This window comes from Mustelus asterias, chromosome 19 (genome assembly GCF_964213995.1).
Source record: "Mustelus asterias chromosome 19, sMusAst1.hap1.1, whole genome shotgun sequence".
Classification (NCBI taxonomy): domain Eukaryota; kingdom Metazoa; phylum Chordata; class Chondrichthyes; order Carcharhiniformes; family Triakidae; genus Mustelus; species Mustelus asterias.
The window spans coordinates 45,081,285-45,105,173 of record NC_135819.1 but is presented as its reverse complement, the minus strand read 5'-3'; the positions used below and the strand labels follow the sequence as shown (position 1 = coordinate 45,105,173).

At 40.4% G+C, this 23,889-nt stretch overlaps 1 protein-coding gene across 1 annotated transcript in view; it reads right to left on the bottom strand.

Annotated features, from left to right (window-relative positions):
* The window catches only part of LOC144507485 (coiled-coil domain-containing protein 87-like), a 38,443-nt gene that overhangs the window by 260 nt on the left and 14,294 nt on the right, over positions 1-23,889 (bottom strand). Inside the window, exons 7-11 of the mRNA XM_078234611.1 lie at positions 21,568-21,774; positions 19,555-19,671; positions 16,374-16,510; positions 11,999-12,101; positions 753-853 (exon numbers count right to left, since the gene is read on the bottom strand). Of these exons, the coding sequence (XP_078090737.1) occupies positions 753-853; positions 11,999-12,101; positions 16,374-16,510; positions 19,555-19,671; positions 21,568-21,774 (665 nt within the window). The remainder of the gene's footprint in view (positions 1-752; positions 854-11,998; positions 12,102-16,373; positions 16,511-19,554; positions 19,672-21,567; positions 21,775-23,889) is intronic.

Here is a 23,889-nt window from a genome sequence, read left to right as displayed (position 1 = left end):
AGTGTTTGTTTTCACCATCATTTACATCACTGAAAATGGTAGAAATTTCAGGATTTTGCACATGCACAGAGTAAGGCAGAAATTCAGCTGCTAGTCATTCTCCAAAGGGTGTGCTGTTGAGGGTCTCCCAGAGAGCAACCCCACAGCACGCAGTGAATTCATGAAAACTACCAATTTTATGCCATTAATCCTGCTGTTAGAATCCTCTAAAAAGTCATATCTTATTAAATGTGGTGTACCTGGGTTTTTAACAGTGTGATAATTTAAGAATAACTGCTAAACACCCTGAAATGCCATAATTATATAGTTATGAAATGTCAAATTATGGTAAAAAAATGTTTACTTTGATGTTTCAGCTTCTAGCTAAATCCAATTATATATCATTTATTTTGCTATCTGAAAGTTTACATTGTTAAAAGCGAAGGATAAAATGCTTTTAACTTGCTGGTTTGCTGTCTGTGAGAATACTTAATCATAATTGGAAACTTGCCCTGCCTGCTAACATTACTGCTGTTGCACACCAGACAGTCCCTAAACTTAAATGCCAGATTTAAACTCATGTCAGGAAAGGAAAGGTCCATGCAAAAGATATCGCTAGATCGTTATGATGTTAAGGTCAGTGCAAAATGCTATTCTTTTGCTGCTGATGGCAGAATTTAGCCCAATTTGATCAGTGTTTTAAATTATGACTGTTAATTCTAATTTCAAATGTTCGATACCAGTGGAACAAGTTCTCAACAGAAGCTGCTTACTTTTTCAGTTCTGCTTCTCGAGCAATAAGTTTCCTTTTTGCCTCTTCCCCTTCATCCTCACTGTCATATAAATGAAAGGCAAATCCTAAGAAGTCAGTGCCCTGTAAAAACAAAAGAAGGCAAGAAATCCTAGCCATTGACATAGATACCATTGTATTGTTTTATTCTGTTGTTGCCTTTCCCAGGTGATTAAATGGTTCGGAAGAGACTAAAGAATAGTTAACGGGGGGAATATTCCCGTCCACCTGCCATGGGAATCATAGCGGGTGGTGGTGACTGGGGGGGGGGGGGGGGGGGCGTGGCTGGAAAATCCCGCCCAATGTCCAAGAGTAGCTCCAAGAATCAAAATGTGTAAAATAACAAGAGTCCATTTTTACCATGGAAGATAAAGTACAGTCAAAACAATATAAAATATTCAGTCAGTGATCTTACGTTTTAGGACGTCTCAATACTATTTTCAGACATGAAAGATTTTTAGAAGTACAAACTATTTTTCAATGGAAGGAAACAAGAATTGCACAATTTAAAAAAGGCAAGTAAGTTTATTTTTGAATATTTTAGACATTGTACAATATGAGTGAGCACTGCACAATGAAAGATATCACCCATAAAATTCAATTAAGCCCAAGAACTGGCACAGAGATCATAAAGCCAGCCAGCTCCTCCTAAAAGGGAAGATATATTTTGATTGCAGCAGGTGCTGTGTGCAAGAAGAATGACAAAGACACAACAAGGGAGAGAACAGGTTCCATGGTTCTCAAACACAGCATTGGTAATATTAGTGTAGGAGATGTTCAGGAGAGAAGTCTTCAATCTACAGGGGACTGGGGGCTCTCCAGATAGAGACCATGAAAGCCAATGGCTGACACAGTCTGGCCCCAAGGGCCTGCATGCAACACTGAAAGAAGCTCAATGACCTCATGTGTTCAAAATCATATCCCAGCAACTGCACCTTACACTTTGCACATTGCACCATATCCCTATCACTCACCAGCCAACAATCATCATCAATCAGGACTCATATGCCATATGCACAACTTCACCTCACCCACACACACTTAGCACTGGTGTGCCAGCCTCACACTCACATCTCCCAGCTTACACATACTGCCAGCTAATCAACCATGACAATCACATCACCCAGGCATATTGCATTGGATTCACTAACATACCTTCCTCCAGGGTCAGGGAGAAAAATCACAGGCCATGGTGCTTCTCCAGTTTCTGGGTCCCTTTTCACATTAATTAACCACTCAACATTACTGCATCTGGCACACTTTGCATCAGAAGTGTGTTATAATTCAGGTCAGAAACTCCAAAGTGTTTTATGAAGTCAGCCTAGATCATAGGTTTTGCACTTTGAATTTGGCTAGGGTGAGCATAAGATCATAGAAATCATAGAAACCCTACAGTGCAGAAGGAGGCCATTCGGCCCATCGAGTCTGCACCGACCACAATCCCACCCAGGCCCTTCCCCCACATATTTACCCGCTAATCCCTCTAACCTACGCATCTCAGGACTCTAAGGGGCAATTTTTAACCTGGCCAATCAACCTAACCCGCACATCTTTGGACTGTGGGAGGAAACCGGAGCACCCGGAGGAAACCCACGCAGACACGAGGAGAATGTGCAAACTCCACACAGACAGTGACCCGAGCCGGGAATCGAACCCAGGACCCTGGAGCTGTGAAGCAGCAGTGCTAACCACTGTGCTACCGTGCCGCCCGTGTCTCACTTCAGATACGATTCAAATGACCCACTAGGGAGCTTCACAGTTTTAGGTGTCCAGATCACCAACAACCTGCCCTGGTCCCCCCATGTCGACACTATAGTTAAAAAAGCGCATCTACACCTCTACTTTCTCAGAAAACTAAGAAAATTTGGCATGTCAGCTTTACGACTCTCACCAACATTTATAGATGCACCATAGAAAGCATTCTTTCCGGTTGTATCACAGCTTGGTATGGCTCCTGCTCTGCCCAAGACCGCAAGGAACTACAAAAGGTCATGAATGTAGCCCAATCCGTCAAGCATTGACTCTGTCTAACTTCCCGCTGCCTCGGCAAAGCAGCCAGCATAATTAAGGACCCCATGCACCCCGGACATTCTCTCTTCCACCTTCTTTCTTCAGGAAAAAGATACAAAAGTCTAAGGTCACGTACCAACCTACTCAAGAACAGCTTCTTCCCTGCTGCTGTCAGGCTTTTGAATGGACTTATCTTGCATTAAGTTGATCTTTCTCTACACCCTAGCTATGATTGTAACACTACATTCCGCACTCCCTCGTTTCCTTCTCTATGAACAGCATGTTGTGTCTTCATAGCGCGCAAGAAACAATACTTTTCACTGTATGTTAATATATGTGACAATAATAAATCAAATCAAAGTTTATTCAAGATATAGAAAGAAAATTAGCAATAACTTTTATCAATTACAAAAAAGAAAAAATAACCCATGATATTGTATAAACCTTAACAACCACTGCTCTGTTCCAACCAAATAAACTTCCCAACAAACATACACCCCATCTCAGGTTTAGCACAGAAAATAAGAATGCTCGCTTGATGCTAGAACGTGCAGTTCTGCAAAACCTGCTGTGAATTAGTTCTTTGGTTGGAGAATTGAAACTCTGGCTTTTCCGTTCTGGAAATCCCAGTCCCTTGAGTTAGAGATGATGCCACTGCTGACCTCTAACTAGCAAACAACCAACAGCAAAGTTTTCACTCCAGGAAGGCAAGAAAAACTGCAAACAACTTGCCAGCAGAATTTCTAATACCAGGGAGAGACACAGAAATACTGCTTTTCAGTCTGCAGTCCAACAGTTTCTAACTAGCCATCAGCCAAAACTGAAAGTAAAAGAAGTCTTGGGAGAAAAAAAATCATTTTTTCCACAACAATTAAAAAGATTGTAAACTCCCAGAGAGTGCATAAGGCCCAAATTAAAATAAGCAAAACGCCATTTAAACTATTTAAGTAGCATTAAAAGGGCATCTAATCAGGCAGCTGGTACCACAATGAAAAAAGACAAAGCCGCTTATAACTGCAGAGAACATGATTAAAATTACATTTCTTAATGTACTTAATGCACACACAAGTGTGTGCATGTGCCAAAAACTCAATTTTGGAACTCTAATGGGCCTCATAGCAGCCAAAAATCTATTTTGTCAGAATTCCCTATATTGCAACATTGACTACAGCCGTTCTTCACAGCAGCTAAGAGAAGCGCTTTTATGAGTTTATGAAGGGTACTAACCAGCAGGTAAAGTGTAACCAGGGCCACACCATCAAGGAGGGAGGTCAGCAGGGCAAACCAGGATGGGAAGGGCCACACCATTGAAGTCGGAAGTTAGGAAGGACTACATTATCCAGGGAAGAGGTTAGAAAGAGCCTCTTGGGGGTAAACTTAACATAGAGATACTGGGCCCTTTACAAATATATGTACATTTGAACATATGAATTAGGAGCAGGAATAACCACTTAGCCCTTCGAACATGCTCTGCCATTCAATAAGATCACGGCTGATCTGACTGTAACCCTCAACTCCACATTCCCCCTTGTTAATCTAGATCTATCTAGCTCAGCCTTAAAAATATTCAAAGATTCTGCTTCCACTGCCTTTGAGGAAGAGAGTTCTAGGCACTCTCAACACTCAGAGAAATATTTTTCCTCATCTCCATCATAAATGAGTGACTCCTTATTTTTAAAAAGTGACCTCCTACCCCCTCCCACCCTCCCCTCCCCACTCCCCCCACAACCAATTCTAGATTTTCCAACAAGGGAAAACATCCTCTCCATATCTACCCTGTCAATACCCCTCAAGATCTTAAAAGCTTCAATCAAGTTGTCTCTTACTCTTATAAACTCTAGTGGATAGAAACTAACCTCTCCAACCTTTCCTCTAAGACAACTCACCCATTCCTGGTATTAGTTTAGTAAACCTTCGCTGAACTGCTTCCAATGCACTTGCATCCTTCCTTAAATAAGGAGTCTAATATTGTGCACAGTACTCCAGATATGGTCTCACCAATGCCTTGTACAACTGAAGCATAACCTCCCTATTTTTATAATCAAATCCCCTCACAATAAATCATAACAATCTATTAGCTTTCCTAATACTTACTGTACCTGCATACTAGCTTTTTGCGATTTATGCATGAAGACACCCAGATCGCTCTGCATTTCAGACCTCTGCAATCTTCCAGCATTTAGATAATATGCTCATTTTTATTCATTCTGCCAAAATGGATCATTTCACATTTGCCCATAGTATACTCCATTTGCCAGATTTTCCCCACTCATCTAACCTATCTATGTCTCTTTGTAGCCCCCTTATGTTCACTTCACAATTTACTTTCCTACCTATCTTTGTCATCAGCAAATTTAGCAACCATATCTTCAGTCCCTTCATTCAAGTCATTTCTATGAATTGTAAAAAGTTGAGGCCCCAGTACTGATGGCACACCACTCATCAAACAGAAAATTACCCATTTACGACAACTTTCTGTTTCCTGTTAGTTAGCCAATTTTCAATCTATGCCAATATGTGGAGAAATCTGAAGTCTGACGAAGGAGCAGCGTTGTGAAAGCTTGTGATTTCAAATAAACCTGTTGGACTATAACCCGGTGTCGTGTAACCTCTCATGCCAATATGTTACTCCTACACCATGACTTTTTATTTACCGCAATAACCTTATCAAAACCTCCTGGAAATCCAAGTACAGTACATCCACTGGTTCCCCTTTATCCATAGCACATATGACTCCTTCAAGGAATTCCAATAAATATGATTTCCCTTTCACAAACTATGTTGATTCTGCCTGATTGCCTTGAATTCTTCCAAGTGATCTACTATAACATAACATTTTTACTAATGGCTTCTAACATTTTCTCTATGACAGATGTAAGGCTAACTGGCCTGTAGTTTCCTACTTTGTCTCCCTCCCTTTTTGAATAAAGGAGTTACATTTGCTATCTTCCAATCTAAAGGAACCTTCTCTGAATCTAGGGAATTTTGGAAAATTAAACAAGGTATAAGGTATCTCATTAGACATTTCGTGCAAGACTTTAGGGTAAAGATTTTAGGGTAAAGTTCTCCCAGACCTGTGGATTTGTCAGCCCACAGCTTCAACAGTTTGCTCAGTACCATTTCCACAGTGATTGTAATTTTCCGGAGTTCCTCTTCCCTTCCATTTTCTGACTTACAGCTATTTCTAGCATATTACTTGTGTCCTCTATAGTGAAGACTGATGCAAAATGCCTGTTTAATTCATCCGCCATAGTCCTGCTTCCCATTACCAATTCCCCAGATGCAATTTCTATAGGATCAAAATTCACTTAATTGCTTCTTATTTAAATATACATAGAAACTCCTATCTGTCTTTATATTACTGGCTATCTTGCTCTCGTATGTTTCATTGGAAGGAACTCTTCAAATGCAAACATTAAAAATATAACAAAACTTATTCCAACTTATAAATCAAAGAAAGGGTTTAATAAAGAAACTTCATTACTCGAAACTTGAGGCCACTCCCTGGGCCAATCCAAGTTACCAACAATTCCCAACAGGTTCTTATTTATAGTGAGTCAGCTGACCATCACATTATTCTGTAATTGGTTCATTCCATGGTTAGCTGACTCTCAACTTGTTACGATTGGTCACATTACATCCGATACAAAGTTGTCACCGGTTACATTCTAACATTGTACTCTATTTTCCTCTTCTTATCAACCTTTTTGTCATTCTTTGATGCTCTTTATATTCTATTCAATCTTCTGACCTGCCACTTAGCTTTGTGCAAATATATGCTTTTTCTTTCAGTTTAATACGGCCTTTAACATTTTTAGTTAATCATGATGACAGGCCCTTCCCTTGGAATTTTTCTTTCGGATTGGAATGTGTCTATTCTGTGTATTCTGAAGGATCCCTTTAAATGTTTGCCACTGAATCCGTATTGATCTATCCCCTAAGTACATTTGTCAGTTCATTTACCAGCCACCTTAACTTGCACTCCACAGGCAAGCCAGGTCTGAAGAGTAAAGAAAGCTCCCTTCGCCATAATGTCAAATAGAAACAGAACAGTCCATGAGGAAAACAAGAAAGGAAGGACTGGGAAATCTGGTGCATCCTACTCAGCCAATGATCACTTGTTCTGACAGTGACCCTGAGCGACCCTAGAACATGTGCCCTTGTGGTTTGCACCAGGATCCTCTCCAAGGCCCTTCTAAACATTGGAAGCAGAATGCTCTGGACAGACATTAGTCATCCCACAAGAAACGGATCAGATCACAGCTCTGCAGCCCTGCCACATCCAGATGTAAATTATATAAAATTCAGACTGCAAGCCTGTATTTGAAATAGGAGTACTGTAAAACCGGTTCTGTTCATAGGAAATTTTGCGGACTTATTCAAAAATCCATGAAAAAAAAATTAATGCAAGCTTTTAGTGTTAAAATTGTTCAAATATATTGAGTATCTTGATCTTTTATAATCACAAAATTTTAATCCCACGAAACCACGAGACGGGCGACATGGTGGCACAACGGTTAGCACTGCTGTCTCACAGCGCCAGGGACCCGGGTTTGATTTCTGGCTTGGATCACTGTTTGTGCGGAGTCTGCACGTTCCCCACCGTGTCTGCGTGAGTTTCCTTTGGATGCTCTGGTTTCCTCCCACAGTCTGAAAGACGTGCTGGTTAGGTGCCTCGGCCATGCTAAATTCTCCCTCAGTGTACCCGAACAGGCGCCAGAGTGTGGCAACTAGGGCATTTTCACGGTAACTTCATTGCAATGTTAATGTAAGCCTACTTGTGAATAATAAATAAACTTTTAAAGATGGTTTTAAAGCAATCGAATAAAGCTTCAAATAAGACAAATTGCAAGAAGGCGTGAACGAAATTTCTCCGAAATAAGCTTTTGCACAGAACAACAAAATGAGAAAGGAATATTTACTTGAAAGACTGAGACAGCCTTTCACAGAATTCGTAAGATGACCTTTCCCAACCCCCTTAAACAATTAAAGATTAAACCACTGACAGGAGGAGGCGGCTCCAGAAACATCCCATCCTCAAAGAAGGGAAAGCTCTGCCATCAGTGCAAAGACAAAGCTGAAGCATGTGTACCTATCTTCAGCGAGAAATGTCAAGTGGAGTATCCATCTTGGCTGCCAGAGTTCTCCACCACAATTGCCAGACTTCAGGCAATCCCATTCATTCCATGTGTTATCAAGAAATGGTTAAGTGCAATGGCTACCGGGCTCTGTCAGCATCTCAGTTGTAATACTAAAGACTTGTTTTCCTGACATAACAATTTTGTTTTTCACAATTGTTTTCTAGAATTATTTGAAACTGAAAGATTCCCTTTCATTGAAAGAAAAGCATTCTCCGATGGCTCATTTCTGGGTTTTTTTAAACTATTGAATGCGTTGTTCCTTTAAATAATTTAATTACAATGAAGATTGCTTACGATTATGAAATGATAACTTTTTCACTGTAAACACAAATTGGAGCAGAAAAAAAATCCTGTCAATGGTAAATGACTGTTACTAGTAATGGGTAATAAAATTGATTCTACAGCAGATTAAACTGCAATAATACATTCATTACAGGATTACAACAGCTTGGCTGTGTTACAATTTAATGGATGGATTTGCAAAGCAGGCATTTAATATTCTTCGAAACTAACCCACTCTTCAGTAAAAGAACAAAGAAAATTACAGCACAGGAACAGGCCCTTCGGCCCTCCAAGCCTGCACCGACCATGCTGCCTGACTGAACTAAAACCCCCTACCCTTCTGGGGACCATATCCCTCCATTCCCTTCCTATTCATGTATTTGTTAAGACACCCCTTAAAAGTCATTATCGTATCTGCTTCTACTAACTCCCCTGACAGCGAGTTCCAGGCACCCACCACCCTCTGGGTAAAACATTTGTCTTGTACATCTTCTTTAAATCTTGCCCCTCGCACCTTAAACCTATGCCCCCTAGTAATTGACTCTTCAACCCTGGGAAAAAGCTTCTGACTATCCAAAGACTGTAGCAATTTTTAATGCTTATTGATAGCTGTCAGCTGATCAAAAGCGATAACGGTCTGGCGATACCTAGACTTGAATTAAAACTGCAGCAAAACAGGATTCTGTTTTTAGCTTTTCCATGTAACCTCTGTCTCTCTCCAGGAGCGGATTACTGTGTGCAAACTCTACTTCACTTTCAATAAATAAGTCAATTTACAGTGGTGTCTGGCCCTTTAAGGGGGCGAAAGGGTCATATGATCCAGACTGACTAATCGGGAAATGAGTTGGGCTTCACTCCAACTTGACTGGGCATGTCCCAGCAGTTCGAGCCTGGAGGATCAATCCAGGATTGTAAGCATCAATCTGCATTGTTCTGTATATAGTTGTTACTGTTAATAAATGTTCTTTCTTCGTTAATAACTGGTGGAGCCAAATTACTACATTCGGCAATGAGGTAAAAAGCAGCTGTGCTTGCAACAGCGTCAGCACAGAACCTGGTCCAGTCGAAGTCAAGCTTGTGAGGTAAAAAAGAGCTGGAAGGATGCCTGATTTTGGAAGAGTGGATTGTTTCGACTCCTCTGCTGAGGTACAGTACCTCGAGTGTTTAAAGTATTTTTTCCAAAGTGAATGGAATTGAGTAGGAGAGCAAGAGGAAGGTGATATTAATAAGCACATGTGGGACCCAAATCTATAAGTCGATCCATAGTCTTACATCCTGGAACACACCTGATACAAGCTCTTTTACAGAAATCATATAGTTGGTATAAGGGCATTCCCATCCCAAGCCCTCTGTGATTTAAGTTTAATTCAATGGGGGGAGCACCAAGGGAGGGCTTTGCAGTCTATATATCAAAACTAAGGAAAATGGTGGAAAATTGTGATTTTGGGACAACATTAAATGAGATGCTGAGTAATCGACTGGCTTGAAGAGTAAATGAGGAGGCAATAAAGAGAATTGCTAGCAGAAACCTAGACTGATTTAGAAAAGGCACTGGAAAAAGTGTGAGCAATGGAGAGTGTTGAGAACGGCACCCAGGAACTTCAGAGGGCGGGATTTTCCGGCCGTGCTTGCCCCAAAGCCGGAACCTCCCGTCCAAGGTCAATGGACTTTTGCATGGTCCACTCCCGCCTGCTACAATTCCCGTGGTGGGCAGGATGGGAAAATTCCAGAGAGTGCAAAGTAGCATGTTCCACCAGTTAGGGCTGGAAACTGCAGACAGCAGTGGCACCAAAAGTAAAGATATCAGTTTAAACTGGGAAACAGATACCAAAGCTGGTAGAGTTAGGAGATTCAAGAGCAGGAATCAACCCCCTAGGATCAGTACAGAGTGTTACAGGTGTGGGGGAAGCCACTCCTCAGAGATACAGAATGCTTTGTGTTCCACCAAAAGGGCCATTTGAGGCACAGATGTAAGCAGAGCCTGCCTAGTACCAATAGAGTGGACAGATCAGCACCAGGACATATTGTTTAAGATTTTTTGGTGAGTGATCGGAATTTTTTCAGGTGAATAATATAAAAATGGGCAAGGTTAACTCCCATTGTTATTGGCCAATGGCAGACCATTAAGAATGGAAGTAGACACGGGAACGTCTACTACTGTAGTAGGGGAGCAGACCTACAGGTATCTTCGAGAAGGGGTTCAGCCTACAGTCCGCCCAACTTCCATTAATCATGGTGTCTGGCCAAGGACCAAGCCTTATGGGCCATGACTGGCTCCACGAAATTCAACTCAACTGGTTGGAAATTTTCAACATTAAAGAAAAAGGCCTGCATGAAGTAATCTGGAATTATCAGTGATTTTTCAGGGTGAACCTGGGAAAATTAAAGGCAAAAGTTCAACAAGAAAATTAAAGGCAAAAGGACCCAGAAGCCAGCCCAACATTTTGCAGATCTAGCCCTGTGCCCTATGCTTTGGAGAAAGTAGACACTGAACTAAAAAGGCCGGAAGAACTTGGTATCATCCAACTGGTTCAGCTGCAGAATGGGAAGCCCCCATTGTGCCTGCGGTAAAACCAGATAAAACAGTCCGCATCTGTGGAGATTATAAATCAACAGTAAACCAGGCAGCTAAACTGGACAAATACACTCTCCCTAAAATAGAGGATTTATAGCAAGACTGTCTGAAGGACAATCATATACCAAATTAGATATAAGTCATACATATCAACAACTGGAGTTGGATGATGCTTCCCAAGACTATTAAAACTCACAAAGGATTATACCAGTATACATGCTTGCCCTTTGGCATTCCATCAGGAAGTGCCATATTTCAAAGAACCATGGAGAGCCTAATGCAGGACATGCCGCGTGTGTTGTATATTTGGATGATGTACCGATTACTGGTGCAACCAAAGATAAGCACTTGGCCAATCTGGAAAGTTACAGAGAAGGTTTCAGGAGTTTGCCTGAAAGGGGAAAAGTGCACTTGCCAGATGAACAAAGTAGCTTACCTTGGTTACTATGTCGATGCCCAAAGATTGCATCGTATGGAGGACAAAGTATGGGCAATAAAGGAGGTTCCAGCACCTAGACACTCCTCAGAGCTTAAATTATTCCTGGGGCGGTTCCTGCCAAACCTGTCAACCCTATAGGCTCCTTTACACATTTTATTGAAGAAACACCAGAGATGGTTTTGGAAAGCACCACAGCGAGAAGCATTTAACAAAGTCAAAAACTACTGCATTCATCGTGTCTTTTGGTACATTTTGACCCATCTAAGAAGTTAGTGCTAACAAATGATGCTTCCCCATTCAGCACTGGGGCAGTTTGATGGGTCTGAGAGACCTACTGCATACTTCTCAAGAACCCTTTCAGAAGCTGAGAAGGGTTACTTGCAGATAGAAAAAGGGCTATCTGTGGTGTATGGCATGAGAAGATTCCACCAATAAGTCTGTGGTAGATATTTTACATTTGTTATAGACCACAAGCCACTGTTCAAGGAGGGTAAAGCCAATCGCACTGGCCAGGATTTTAGCATTGGGCATTGCTCTTGTCAGCCTACGAATACACATTTGAACACCGGCCAGGGACACACATAACCAAAGCTGATGCCCTTAGCCATCTTCCACTGCCAGAGGATACCAACAAGAGATTATGATGGCAATGAATTTCCTAGACACCTTGCCAGTCTTGGCACAACAGATAAAAGTTTGGACCATTAGAAACCCACTGTTATCAAAGATCAGAAACACAATATTAGTAGGTTGGTAGAATGAGATAATTTCTGAAGACCTACCTGTGTTGAAATGTAACGTAAATAATGGTGCGCTGAAAAATTTCCAGATTGATTCACAGATTCAGTTTCAGCTGCTTCAACTTCTTTCTTTATTGCTAAATATCTATAAAACATTCAAACAGTTGATTTAAATAAGCATGTGAAGTACTTGGTTCTCCTTAAAGAGTTGATGCTACATAGTGGCTGCATTCCTTGGTCCGTGTTATTAATAACCAGATTAGGACAGTAAATCACATTGATGCATGAACAGCACTTCAGATATTTTTACAGTAACATTCATGTTAACATTCATTTTAACTAAAATCCCAGGCAGTTGAGGAACTGGGTGAAACAACATTTAAAATGCAGCACATTTTGATTTGGGAGCAAGGCTGTTCTTCTGATTAGAGGGGCTGCTTGTAGTCAGTGTGAAAGGGTCCCAAACTGCTCAGTTTGTTTTCTCTACTTCCAAGCAAAATTTAAACATCATTCACTCTTATTGGCAAATGTTGCAGTTGTGTGTCAACCACATGTCTGTCACAGGGAGGGCTGCACTTAGTGATTGTTTTGGATGGTCGCTCTGATCTGGGGACTTTTGGTGTGGTTCTTGGTTACTTGTATGCGAGACCTGATGTCAATGATACAACATCACCTATGTCATGCATCAGCATATCCCTTTACACTACACCCCAGCCAAGTACGCAATCCACTTTTTAACAATGATATGAAAATATCGGCCTGAAATTCCACAGAGTGGCTGCCCCATCTCTAGTTGCCGACCTCGAAATCCAGGCAATCCTGTTTTGGTCTGAACTTCCAACTCAAGCTAAGAGCCTTGTAGTGCAGCTCGTTCCTGAAGCCTTCACTAAAGGGTTGCACAGTTGGACTTAAGGAGGCCACGTCCTCTGTTTTATAGCACTACCTGCCATAAAGCAGATAGGTTTAAAGGTCCAGCCACTTTCAAGCCAGAGAGAATATAGGTTTGCAGTTTAAGTAGGATTGTGGGAGGGGGTGGTGGAGGTCATGTGGTCAGTGGGAGCAGGTCAGTTGTTGAGGGGGGGGCGATTGGCAGGAGGTGCAGTTGGCGAGGACTGCGATCAGCAGGTCCCTTATAAGTGATCGTGTGGAAGTATCGAGGGGAGAAGTGGAGTGGGGGGGTTAGGGGAATGGGTGGAATCTGATTGGGAGTCAGGGGAATAGGGGAAGTCTCATGGGAGATCAGCAAGGTGGGAAGTAAAAAGTGGAGTGGGACAGGTCCCTTGGCGGTAGGACTATGCAGGGGTCGGTGGGAGGCGGAAGTGTCCCACGGAAGGTCAGAGAGGTTGTTAGTCATCCCGTTAAGGGGATCGATTGAGGTCAGTAAGTTAAGAACTCTGCTGATATTAAATGTGAGGGTATCGCAAAACCCAGAAGAGTAACTTGGAGCACCGGTTCTTGATGGTGTATATTTTCAATTTGGTACAGTATGAGAAAAGATATACAAACCACAGAGGAATATTCCAGTCATTTTGTGATCAATTAAAAAAATTAACTTAAAAGAAAAACACTCTAATACACTATATTAGTCCATTCACACTGTATCACATGAAGTTACCCCTTGGTTCCCAACTAGCTATGTTTCCTAACCTTGAGACGGCCCTTTTTCCCCAAACAACATCCAATATTACATAACTCCACGAGATAAATCCATCAGATAGATAGCTTGCCCAGGTTATTTGTCCACATTTGGGAAAACTACCTTCAGTCTCAGTTAAGACATAATCATTTCTATTCGAATTTTGGACTCTAACCAGTTGCCCTTTTAGCAATAACTTGTTTTCAGGGGAGACTGTTTTCTGCAGCTGGGTGTGGTTGTGATAGTAGCCTGTGTGCCTTTGTCCAGTTATTGTGCTCTGGAAACACAACTGATGTTCCTTTGATGTTCCCATCCTGTGGACCCAGCTCTTAGCATATAAGTGCCAATTCCCTTGTCTCTTCATTTTGAAGTCACCTCTTCTGCACCGTTGTGCTCGCCTAATTACATAGGTAAATACTTGCTTTTTCCAGCCAGCTCGCATATCAAAACGTCCCTTCTGACAGCTTCCCCTTTTCATCCCAACTTCAATTTTAATTTTCTTCAATTTTTAACAAGAAATCAGTTTTTCATCCTGGACACCCACGACTAGGCCTTCATGGATTACCTTGTCCTTCAGCACCCCGTATCCGAAAGAACTAGCTAGGCAATATACGTCGGTAAAAAATAATTGAACTGATTCCCCAAGTTGTTGGGACCTTTGGTTAAAACGTGTGTGCTCTATTACTAAGTTCCACTTCAGGCTAAAATAGCTCTTGAAGGCTTTAAGAATGATTTCAAAGTGCGCAATGAAATCCTCTATCCCCTGCCTCTGGGGAACGCTGTTTGCCACTGGATGTACAGCATAAAGAAGAGAACTGACTAGATGCTTTTGCTCTTTTGCATAGAGGCCCAATGTTGCTCAATATCAAAGGATATGCCATTTTCATAACTCCCACTTCTGGCTTCCCCGTGGGTGGTTGAGACAGTCATACAGGTGGGGTAGGGACAGGGACTGCTCACCAGGTACAGTCATTGCTACTTCTCTCCAGTGTGCCTCGTCCTTCCATTGAGTTGTAAGTATGAACAGCTATCAAGTTCTGTTTCACCCTCTGGCAGCGGTTCCATCGATGGCATCAATGTATTTTTTACATTGATGCTATTAGAATACCAGATCAGAAACTCCAAGATATATTATGAAGCCAGACTAGACCGCAACAATTTTTTGTTTTGGCATTAAAGTAAGGATATGATGTTTCGCTTCAGGCATGATTCTACTGACAAACTAGGGAGCTTTTTGATCAAAGCAAACTTTATTTAACAACACAGTTTAACTATACCAAATGAATCAGCTTAACATTTAACAATTGAACAATGCTTAAACATGACAAGATACAATTCTTAACTGCTAACCTATCACTATTAGTTCCTATCAGGAAATATTTCATTTATAGACTTAACCCCCTCTTTAAAATTAGCTAGCAAATCACAGGCACACTTGTTTTGACTTAGGTACTAGTACAGTCTTGGATCTTTCAGAAAGCCTCTGTAGAGAGACAGAGAGACACTTCTTTCTTCCATTAGTTCTAGGCAGCAACTGCTCTTAGTTTAAAAGTCAAAATGAAACTGTTCCTTCCTGCAAACTTAGCTCCTTCCATTAACCACGAGACTCTGTCCTTGTCAATCAACCTAATCAAAAACTCACATGACTCTGTATACCCAGTCTAAAATCCCAGCAGAACTTAAATAAACAAAAGGTCCATTAACTCTACAAAGTAACATACCTAGCTAAAATCAGTTATTATCAAGCATTCTTAGCATCTGCTACATGTTTCCCAGACAAATCGACTCTTGTAACAAAACAATGCCTCTTAAAACAACCTCACCTTAAACATAAAATATATCAAAATAGCACAGTATCATCACAATGTCTCTATTGTTGCCATCATACTGGATGATCCCTCAGGTCTGTGGACTCGTTGTAACTCTTGGTTACTGGAAAGGGTAACCTATCAATCCTCAGCCAGGCTGTAATCGTAGTCTGACACATGCTTAAAACAGGTTTATTAGTATTACATCTAAACAGGTTAGAGTATGTATGTTACAACTGATCATGGTGTGTTCCAACCTCTCTCTCGAGAGAGTCTAACACATGACTGACTGATGTCAATAATACATCCTCACCTACATCATGTATTAGAGGGTCCATTCTGTTAGCCCTTACACTACAATGATCATGGCCACCTCCTAATTGCTGAGTAACTTTGCCTCAAAAAGATACAAACTTCCTGGGCAATTCCCTTGGAGATCAGCGCGTAAGAAACTCTGCAAGGACCCGACACGCATCTCAGGTCGTAAGTAGGTCACTAACAATCCGGCAACCGGAAGATCTGGGTCATAATATTTTTCCTTTTCAAATACTGATCCAATTGCCTTTCAAAAGTCAGGTGGGGCAGAGCATTCCACAGTCAGATATTCCTCTGAGTGTAAATCATTCTTCTGATGACCATCCCCACCCAGCCTCCCCCATACATCTTTGTTGCTTCAATGATTATCCTCAGTCTGTTCCTCTCGCTACTGAGTCATCAACTGCACACAATATCCAACTGCAACGTAACCAATCATTTGTACAAAATCAATATGATAAGGACAATTGTGCAAAGTATTCATAGAAATATGCATTATTATCATTTCAGGTTGATTTATGGGATAGTAAATTGAAATTATTCTCCTATTAAAGGATACTTATGCAACTCGCTACAAGTGCAACATTAAAACATTAATTAAAAATTTCCATGATGGTATTACTAATTTTCAAAGCAAATGAAGTGACCCAAATCTTACCTTTCAGTCCCTGAAGAAGACTTCAGTAATTTCAGGTTTGGATTAATAGCGCGCTCACCTTTCCTCCTGGACAAAGTGGAAGATGCAAAACACTTGACAGGATCTACATCTGCTGCTGGAGGTACTACCATTGGATCCTAATGAACAGAGTTCAAACATATTTAAGCTGTGTCTGTGTTGTTTTGACAAAATACTGTTATATATTTGAATTTGTTTTGCAATACTGATTCACTCAAAGTGCTTTTACTTTGAACTGCAACCAATTGATTCCCAAAGTGCAACTCTTCCGAGGGGAGCCAAATGTAAAACTACAGAGACTCACTCAAATTGGCTCCCTGTAAGATCTGCTAAACTCAAACTTTGGCAGCTGGTCTCAGCAAGTCCTAGCAGTTTGCTATTGGACTTCCATGAAAAAATATTGGCAAGTAAAATCAAGGAAACCCAAAAGATGTTTTGTAAATACTCAGAGGACGGAGAAAGTAAGGCCCAATTATTAGATATCAAAAAAGGAACCTGTGTGTGCAGGAGGCATGGGAATGTTTTTTAATGAATACTTTATGTCCCTCTTCACAAAAGAGGAGGAATGATGAAGACAATAGCCTGGATTTTGCAAGTTTCGGGTTGACATAGAACTATCAGCATTCATCTGCAGCCCTCCATAACTAACCACAACTTTGGGAATTAGCAGATACTAACATGGAAATCCTGAAGTTGTAAGCCATCACTCAACGCTCCATCCCAGTGTGCATTGTGATTCCACACTTCCTACTCAGCCTGACCCAAAGTCAGCAATTGCTGACAGCAGTTGGTGTGCCCTCTTCCATTCTCACATTGCTGTTAGAAACACAATAAAAGTTATATCTTCTTTAATCAGCTCTAACTGGGTTTTTAATGGCAGTGGGTGGGATTTTCCGCCCTTCCTGCCAGTGTGATCGCCCGGTCCCGCCGAAGACCACCCCCTATGGTGGGTTCCCTGGCAGAGCATTGGGTGAGCAATGTAAATGGCCATTGAATTCGGAGGGACCGGAAGATCCAATATGGGACAGTGGGCTGGATAATCCCGGCCAAAGTGAATTATAACTATTGCTAAACATTCTAGCCCTGAAAAGATAATTATATACTTGTGGAGTGCTGTTAAATCTTTCCATTATCATTAATTGTTAGAGTTTTTAAGTAAGAAGTGTTTTCAGAATATTTCGGCTTTCAAACTCGCTTCATGTTTATGCTCCAATTTTTATCTTTCTCTGTAAAATTTTTAAGAAGCGATTTGATTTTAGTAATTTTCATTTCCTAATTGGTTGTCCATGGGAATTCTTTAATGTGATTGGCTGCTAGGACAGCTTTATGCATCAGTGTAATTATTCTATGCTCAGAATCTACATTAAGGAACACTACAATCCACTGCACTGAGAGGTGCTATAGTTCTCACTACAGAGATCGCTCCGCAAGGCTTTCTTGGAGGTTAGCAGCGAATATCCTTGATTTGCTACTGACTGCAAACCGGAATTTTGTAATTAAGAAGAAGGTGTGAAATGGGATGCAATAAACAGAGTGAGGCAGAAAATGTCAAGGGTGGTAGAATCTTTGAAATGAAACAAATCGCTGAGCCTGGATTGAATGGATCCCAGACTGTTAAACAGAAGAAAGGAAGAAATAGTAGTGGCCCTGACCATCATTTTCTAATCCCCTCTGGTTAACAGGTGTGGTGCCAGAGGACTTCTCAGATTGTAGTGTTGTTTAAAATTCAGGAAGGGATAGACTGGGCATTTGCAAGCCAGTTGCAGGCAAATTATGAAAAGAAATTCTGAGGGACAGTATTATTTGTCATTTAGAAAGGTATGGATTAATCAAGGGTAGTCAGCATGGATTTGAATCACAGAATAGTTACAGCATGCAAAGAGGCCATTCGTGTCTGCACTGGCTCTCTGAATGAGCAATTCACTTAGCGCCATTCCCCTGCCTTCTCACCATAGCCTTGCACATTCTTCCTTTTCAGATAACAGTCTAATTCACTTTTGGAAGCCTCGACTGAATCTGCCTCCACCATACCTCATCTATTGCATTCCAGCTCTTAAAAATTTGCTGAGTAAAAAAGGTTTTTCTCAAATTCTCCCTCAGTGTACCCGAACAGGCACTGGAGTGTGGCTACTAGGGGATTTTCACAGTAACTTCATTACAATGTTAATGTAAGCCTACTTGTGACTTATAAATAAACTTTTAAATACTATCCAATATGGAAATTTTGGAAGAACAAAGATGAAAGCAAACGTTCTGCGGACGGGGTTTTCCTCGTCATCAGTTTTTAAGAAATCCTGCAATTTGTGTGACAAACGGTTATGTAGTGTGTTTTCTTCTCTCATTAAATTGTGTATTGGCCGTTGTCTGTTATAGGTACAATGTTTTGCCTGTATACTTTTCCTCAAATTGCTGCTTCTGTTAGAAATCAGACTTTCTGAATTATTTAGATGTATAAATGAACAATTAAAAGATGTTTATCAACCATACAGAGAAAAGGCACTTATGAATTGAGCAAGGAAAGTTTTGCATATCAGAATTTCTAGCATATACAGTTATCACAAGTTTTGGAAAAACACATCTTAAAAATCAGAACGTTTGCTTTCATCTTTGTTCTTCCAAAATTTCCATATTGGATAGTATTTAAAAGTTTATTTATAAGTCACAAGTAGGCTTACATTAACATTGTAATGAAGTTACTGTGAAAATCCCCTAGTCACCACACTCCGGCACCTGTTCAGGTACACTGAGGGAAAATTTAGCATGGCCAATGCACCTAACCAGCACGTTTTTCAGATTGTGGGAGGAAACCGGAGCACCCGGAGGAAACCCAAGTAGACACAAGGAGAATGTGCAAACTCCACACATGATGTGGAGATGCCGGCGTTGGACTGGGGTAAACACAGTAAGAAGTTTAACAACACCAGGTTAAAGTCCAACAGGTTTATTTTTTGCTACCAAATAAATCTGTTGGACTTTAACCTGGTGTTGTTAAACTTCTTACTGTGCAAACTCCACACAGACAGTGACCGAAGCTGGGTATCGAACCCAAGTCCCTGGCGCTGTGAGGCAGCAGTACTAACCACTGTGCCACCGAGCCATCCAAAACTTCCATATTAGATAGCATTTGGTAATGGATCCACAAATGAGAATGAACATTTCCTACCTGGTCAAATAATAGATAGTTATCAGGAATATCATTCAAGATGTCCTTGTAAATCTCTTGAAGTTCTTCCCCACGGAACAAGTTAGCATCCAACTGTTTTACCATTTCTACGTCAATCTTTAAGGAAATTACAAGAAATTTGCTTGTGTCATTTAACTCATTTCTTTAATAAGTCAACTCAACTAGTATTAACTTGGAGCTTTGCATTGACTTTCAAGGTTATTGGTTTGTAAAGTCATGTAGAGTTACAATTGGCTGTAATTGTGCCAAATAGCATTTTCTCTAATCAGAATTTCACAAGTTCAGGCTTTATATGTGTTACATATATAGTATGAGATGTCATCCTTTACTCAATGGCAGTGCTCTCGTCTGAATCAGAAAGTTGTGGGTTCAAACCCCACTCTACAGGCTTGAGCACAAAATTTAGGTTAATATATTAGTGCAGTATTGAGGGAACACTGCACTGTCAAAGATATAAGCCGGAATCTTATCACCGTTCACGCTGGCAGGATTTTCCCATCCCGCTGCAGTGAACATACATTTGGATGGCCACCAAATTCTCCGACCTCGCTGCAGCGGGAGCATGGCATGTTCGGCTGGTACAATCGAGCCCACAATCTTTTGGATGAGATGTTAATCACAGATCCCATTTATCCTCTCAGGTGTGTGTAAATGATCTAATGGCACTATTCAAAGAGCAGATTATTCTGGTCAATATTTATCCCACAATCAATATCACTAAAACAGATTATCTGATCCCTAACACATCGATGTTTGTGGGACCTTACAGTGTGCAAACTGCTTGTCACATTTCCTACAAGTTACTGTACTTCAAAAGTGCTTCCTCAGCTGGAAAGCATTTTGGGATGTTCTGAGACATGAAAGTCACTGAATAAAGGCAAGTGTTTCCTTATTTAATGATATGTATTCAATTTAAATTATTGGGCCAGATCTTGTTGGGGCAGGATATCTCACAATTTGCACCGTTATTCAGAACTTTCTCTGCACACTTCCGTGTCAACAGTTTTGTCCTTTATCCTGCTGGAAGGGTGAGTCAATAATGATTTGGTGAGGGCAATTAAGCATCTGAAACCTAAATGCCGGATGGGACCAACAACTTATTTTCTTAACTAATGAGACTTGAGAATTCAAAAGAAAGGAGAAAATTACAGCCAAATCAGGTACAGAAAGATGAGTAAAGAGAGGGGAAAAATGGATTAAGAGAGAGAAAAATAAGAGGCCCAGAGGAGGAATAAGAAAAAAAAGTACAAACCAAAACTTTAACATCCCCAAAAATCAATTTACCACCTGAGATTCCACAATTTTAATTATTTCCTTTTTGGGCAGAAAGGTTGTTTGTCATTGCATTAACAATTATCACATTGCTGAAGAAAGAGACACGCCGGCAAACCTTTGTATTCATTAGGATAGATTCAAGATGCAAGAAACGGGATGCTGACTGGTTAGCAAGCCAGCCCTGATTGGCCCAGTATTGCCATGGTGAATGCATCAGGAAGCATCTTACCAACCAATCAGCACCCTGTTTTTCAAGCAGCATAAATTGTTATTCCCTTTAAAATTTGGCATTCTTGCTTCTGTCCTGATGAGTGCAAGATGAAAAGCTTCAACAGCGTGTCTCTTTTTCAGTAATACTCAAGTTCTGTACTACCATGTGGCTAATTATCAGATTATTAAAATAGGACTTAAATTGATAATTACTAGTTTTAACTCTGTAACACAGTTAATGGGCAATTCAGGTGTAAATCCACCAAGGTCTTTAAACTGTCAGGGAGTTCAGGGTGAAATATCATTTGTCCAAACTAAAAGAAAGTCCAACATGACCAACCAGTAGGTTTTGGACATTCACAACACGTACCATTTCTCTTCAACTCCTGAACTCTCCAAATGATCAAAGCATTAACTACTGCATACATTGCTAACTCTGTTATTTTTCCAGCAAGATCCGGCCTCTGTTTTAATCAACAACAGTAATTTTCTTAAATGTTCAAATACCTCTCCCTCCACATGATTGTAGACGGTTGGGTATGCTTGGAGATAGACTGAGTCCATAATCTTTCTGTCCGATATTCGAACATCTGCTGTTCGTGCTATCAACCTTTTGGAGACCCTGATGTTGACAGTGGCAGGTTGTGCATGCTCTGTCTCTTTTCGGTCAATTATCTTCTTTAGCTTTTCTTTTTTCTCTTCTTCCTCCAGTTGCTAAAAAAAAGCATAAATATCTTCTATACATTCGTTGAGATGCAAATTCATCTAGGTATTCTTGAAATGCATAATAGATTTTCTTTTTCTTTTCTCCATTCTTACTTGTACCCAGGTTGTTTTTTTAAATTAATTTATGCTTTAACTGGGGAGTGTATTGTAAATAGATCTTGGGCAAATAAGGATTAATAAACAGCTCTTGTACAACATAGTCTTCCAAAGTTTCCATGCAGACTAATTTATTGAAGATGACCTCATCAGAAGAATATTGTATAATCTTACTCAGTTTACATCTCAAGTTTGAAATGCAAATTTTGTTAAAGCACTGATGATTTGGACACCTTCCATAAAGTCATGCATATAATGTTCATTATTAAAAACCACTTTTTCAACTGTATGGTACCTTTGCGTTGAATATTATAGGAATAGTTGTTGATGAAGATGATTAAATATTTCACAAACCACAAAGTTTCCGTGCTGCTAGGATCATTAAAAGTGTCCAATGCACTTGGCAAGGCTTGAATTAATGAAGATACAAATATCATTATTACTGTGTTTCTTTGTGCTTGTGCACTGGGGACAGGGGTAACCTTTGCACTCATAAGGTGAAGGATGATAGTGCTGCAAAGTGGAACTGGTTTTATCACTATCAGGATCAAACACAGAGCCAGTGTTACGATGCCAGTTGATGTTACTACTGGACAGGAAGGTCCCAGAATGGAACCCTGACTCAAAAGACTGTAACTTTTACTTTTTTTTTTAGAAAACATAGATGAACAGTCACAAACTACCAATTAGTTTTCAATAACAGAAAAAAAAAACATGAAAAGTTTAATTATAATGCAATACTCCTTCACCCCACCTATATTTTCACAAATGTTTGCAGATTTTAAGAATAACACAGGTCACAAAATATATCTTATGCTATAATGTTCGCAGTAAATACACAATTCCTGTCAATCAATAGACTAAGTGTGGTCAGACACAACCCATTCTGAAACGTTTGTGGATTCCCCCTTAAATCCTCCTGGATGATTATTACATTGTGAACCAACTGGCCTCACTGTACTCTGGCTTCCAAACAAATGTTGCCCAAACTCCATTCTCGAAAAGATATATCTTAGAATCTTCTTCCAAACTATGCGTTTCTCTCAGCTTTTTTCAACAAGGATCCACTTCCAGCATTTCCAACTCTTCGTGCATTCAAGTTTCCACATAATCTCTCAGGTACTCAACCATGCTAATAGAACACTACTGCTTCACAGGTTGCATTAAGGTCACCAACCTTAGAATAGTTTCAGATTTCTGGCTTCTCGCTGCCAACTGCATTGGGTCTGCACTTTTCAACTCTGCCTTTAACTTCAGTGAACAGTACCTTGTTTAAATTCCAGTTCTTTTTGTCCTGTTGACTTCAATCTTCCTGGGGTGTCTCTTCTCATTCCCTGGTTTTGAGAACTATACGTTCTTCAGTTTCAGGGACTTGCTTTCTTTCCATTACTCCATCATTCTGCTTTTCTGTTTCTGCAACTGGCAGAGCTGTAAGAGCTCACTAGCAGCTATCTAGCTGCTAAACTTTAACTGCCTTGGGTACATTCAAAACTAAACTCAAAAGGACTTCCTAACTTAAAGGCGGCCCCTGGTTGCTAAGCAACAGCTGAGTCTTTAAGCTCTTGTTTGTTTTTCACGTCGTAAACCATCTGAGCACAATGCTGACAGTCTGAAATGGAACCAAAACCTCCATACATGCAAACACCTTTGTTTAACATGAATCCACCTAAAGTTTAATCCTTTCTTACACAGAAACACTAAATTAAACTCACTTGAATCGATACCTTATTTCTATATCCAATAATACAAACAGATCATTAAAACTACCTCTGCTTCCTGACGCTAGGTGCAGCCAATGGTAGGGTAGACTGATGCATGAGGACACCAAGGTCTTATTGAATATCCACCTCTCTCAATTTACAACCATTCAAATAATCCCCGTAGAGACTGATAGCTTTTAAATATATATATATATATTTCCAGTGACTAATTGAAAGGATCACATGACAAGATTTCAAGTCTAATAAACTAAAAGCAGCATTGTTTAAACACTAGTCAGTGGGTAAT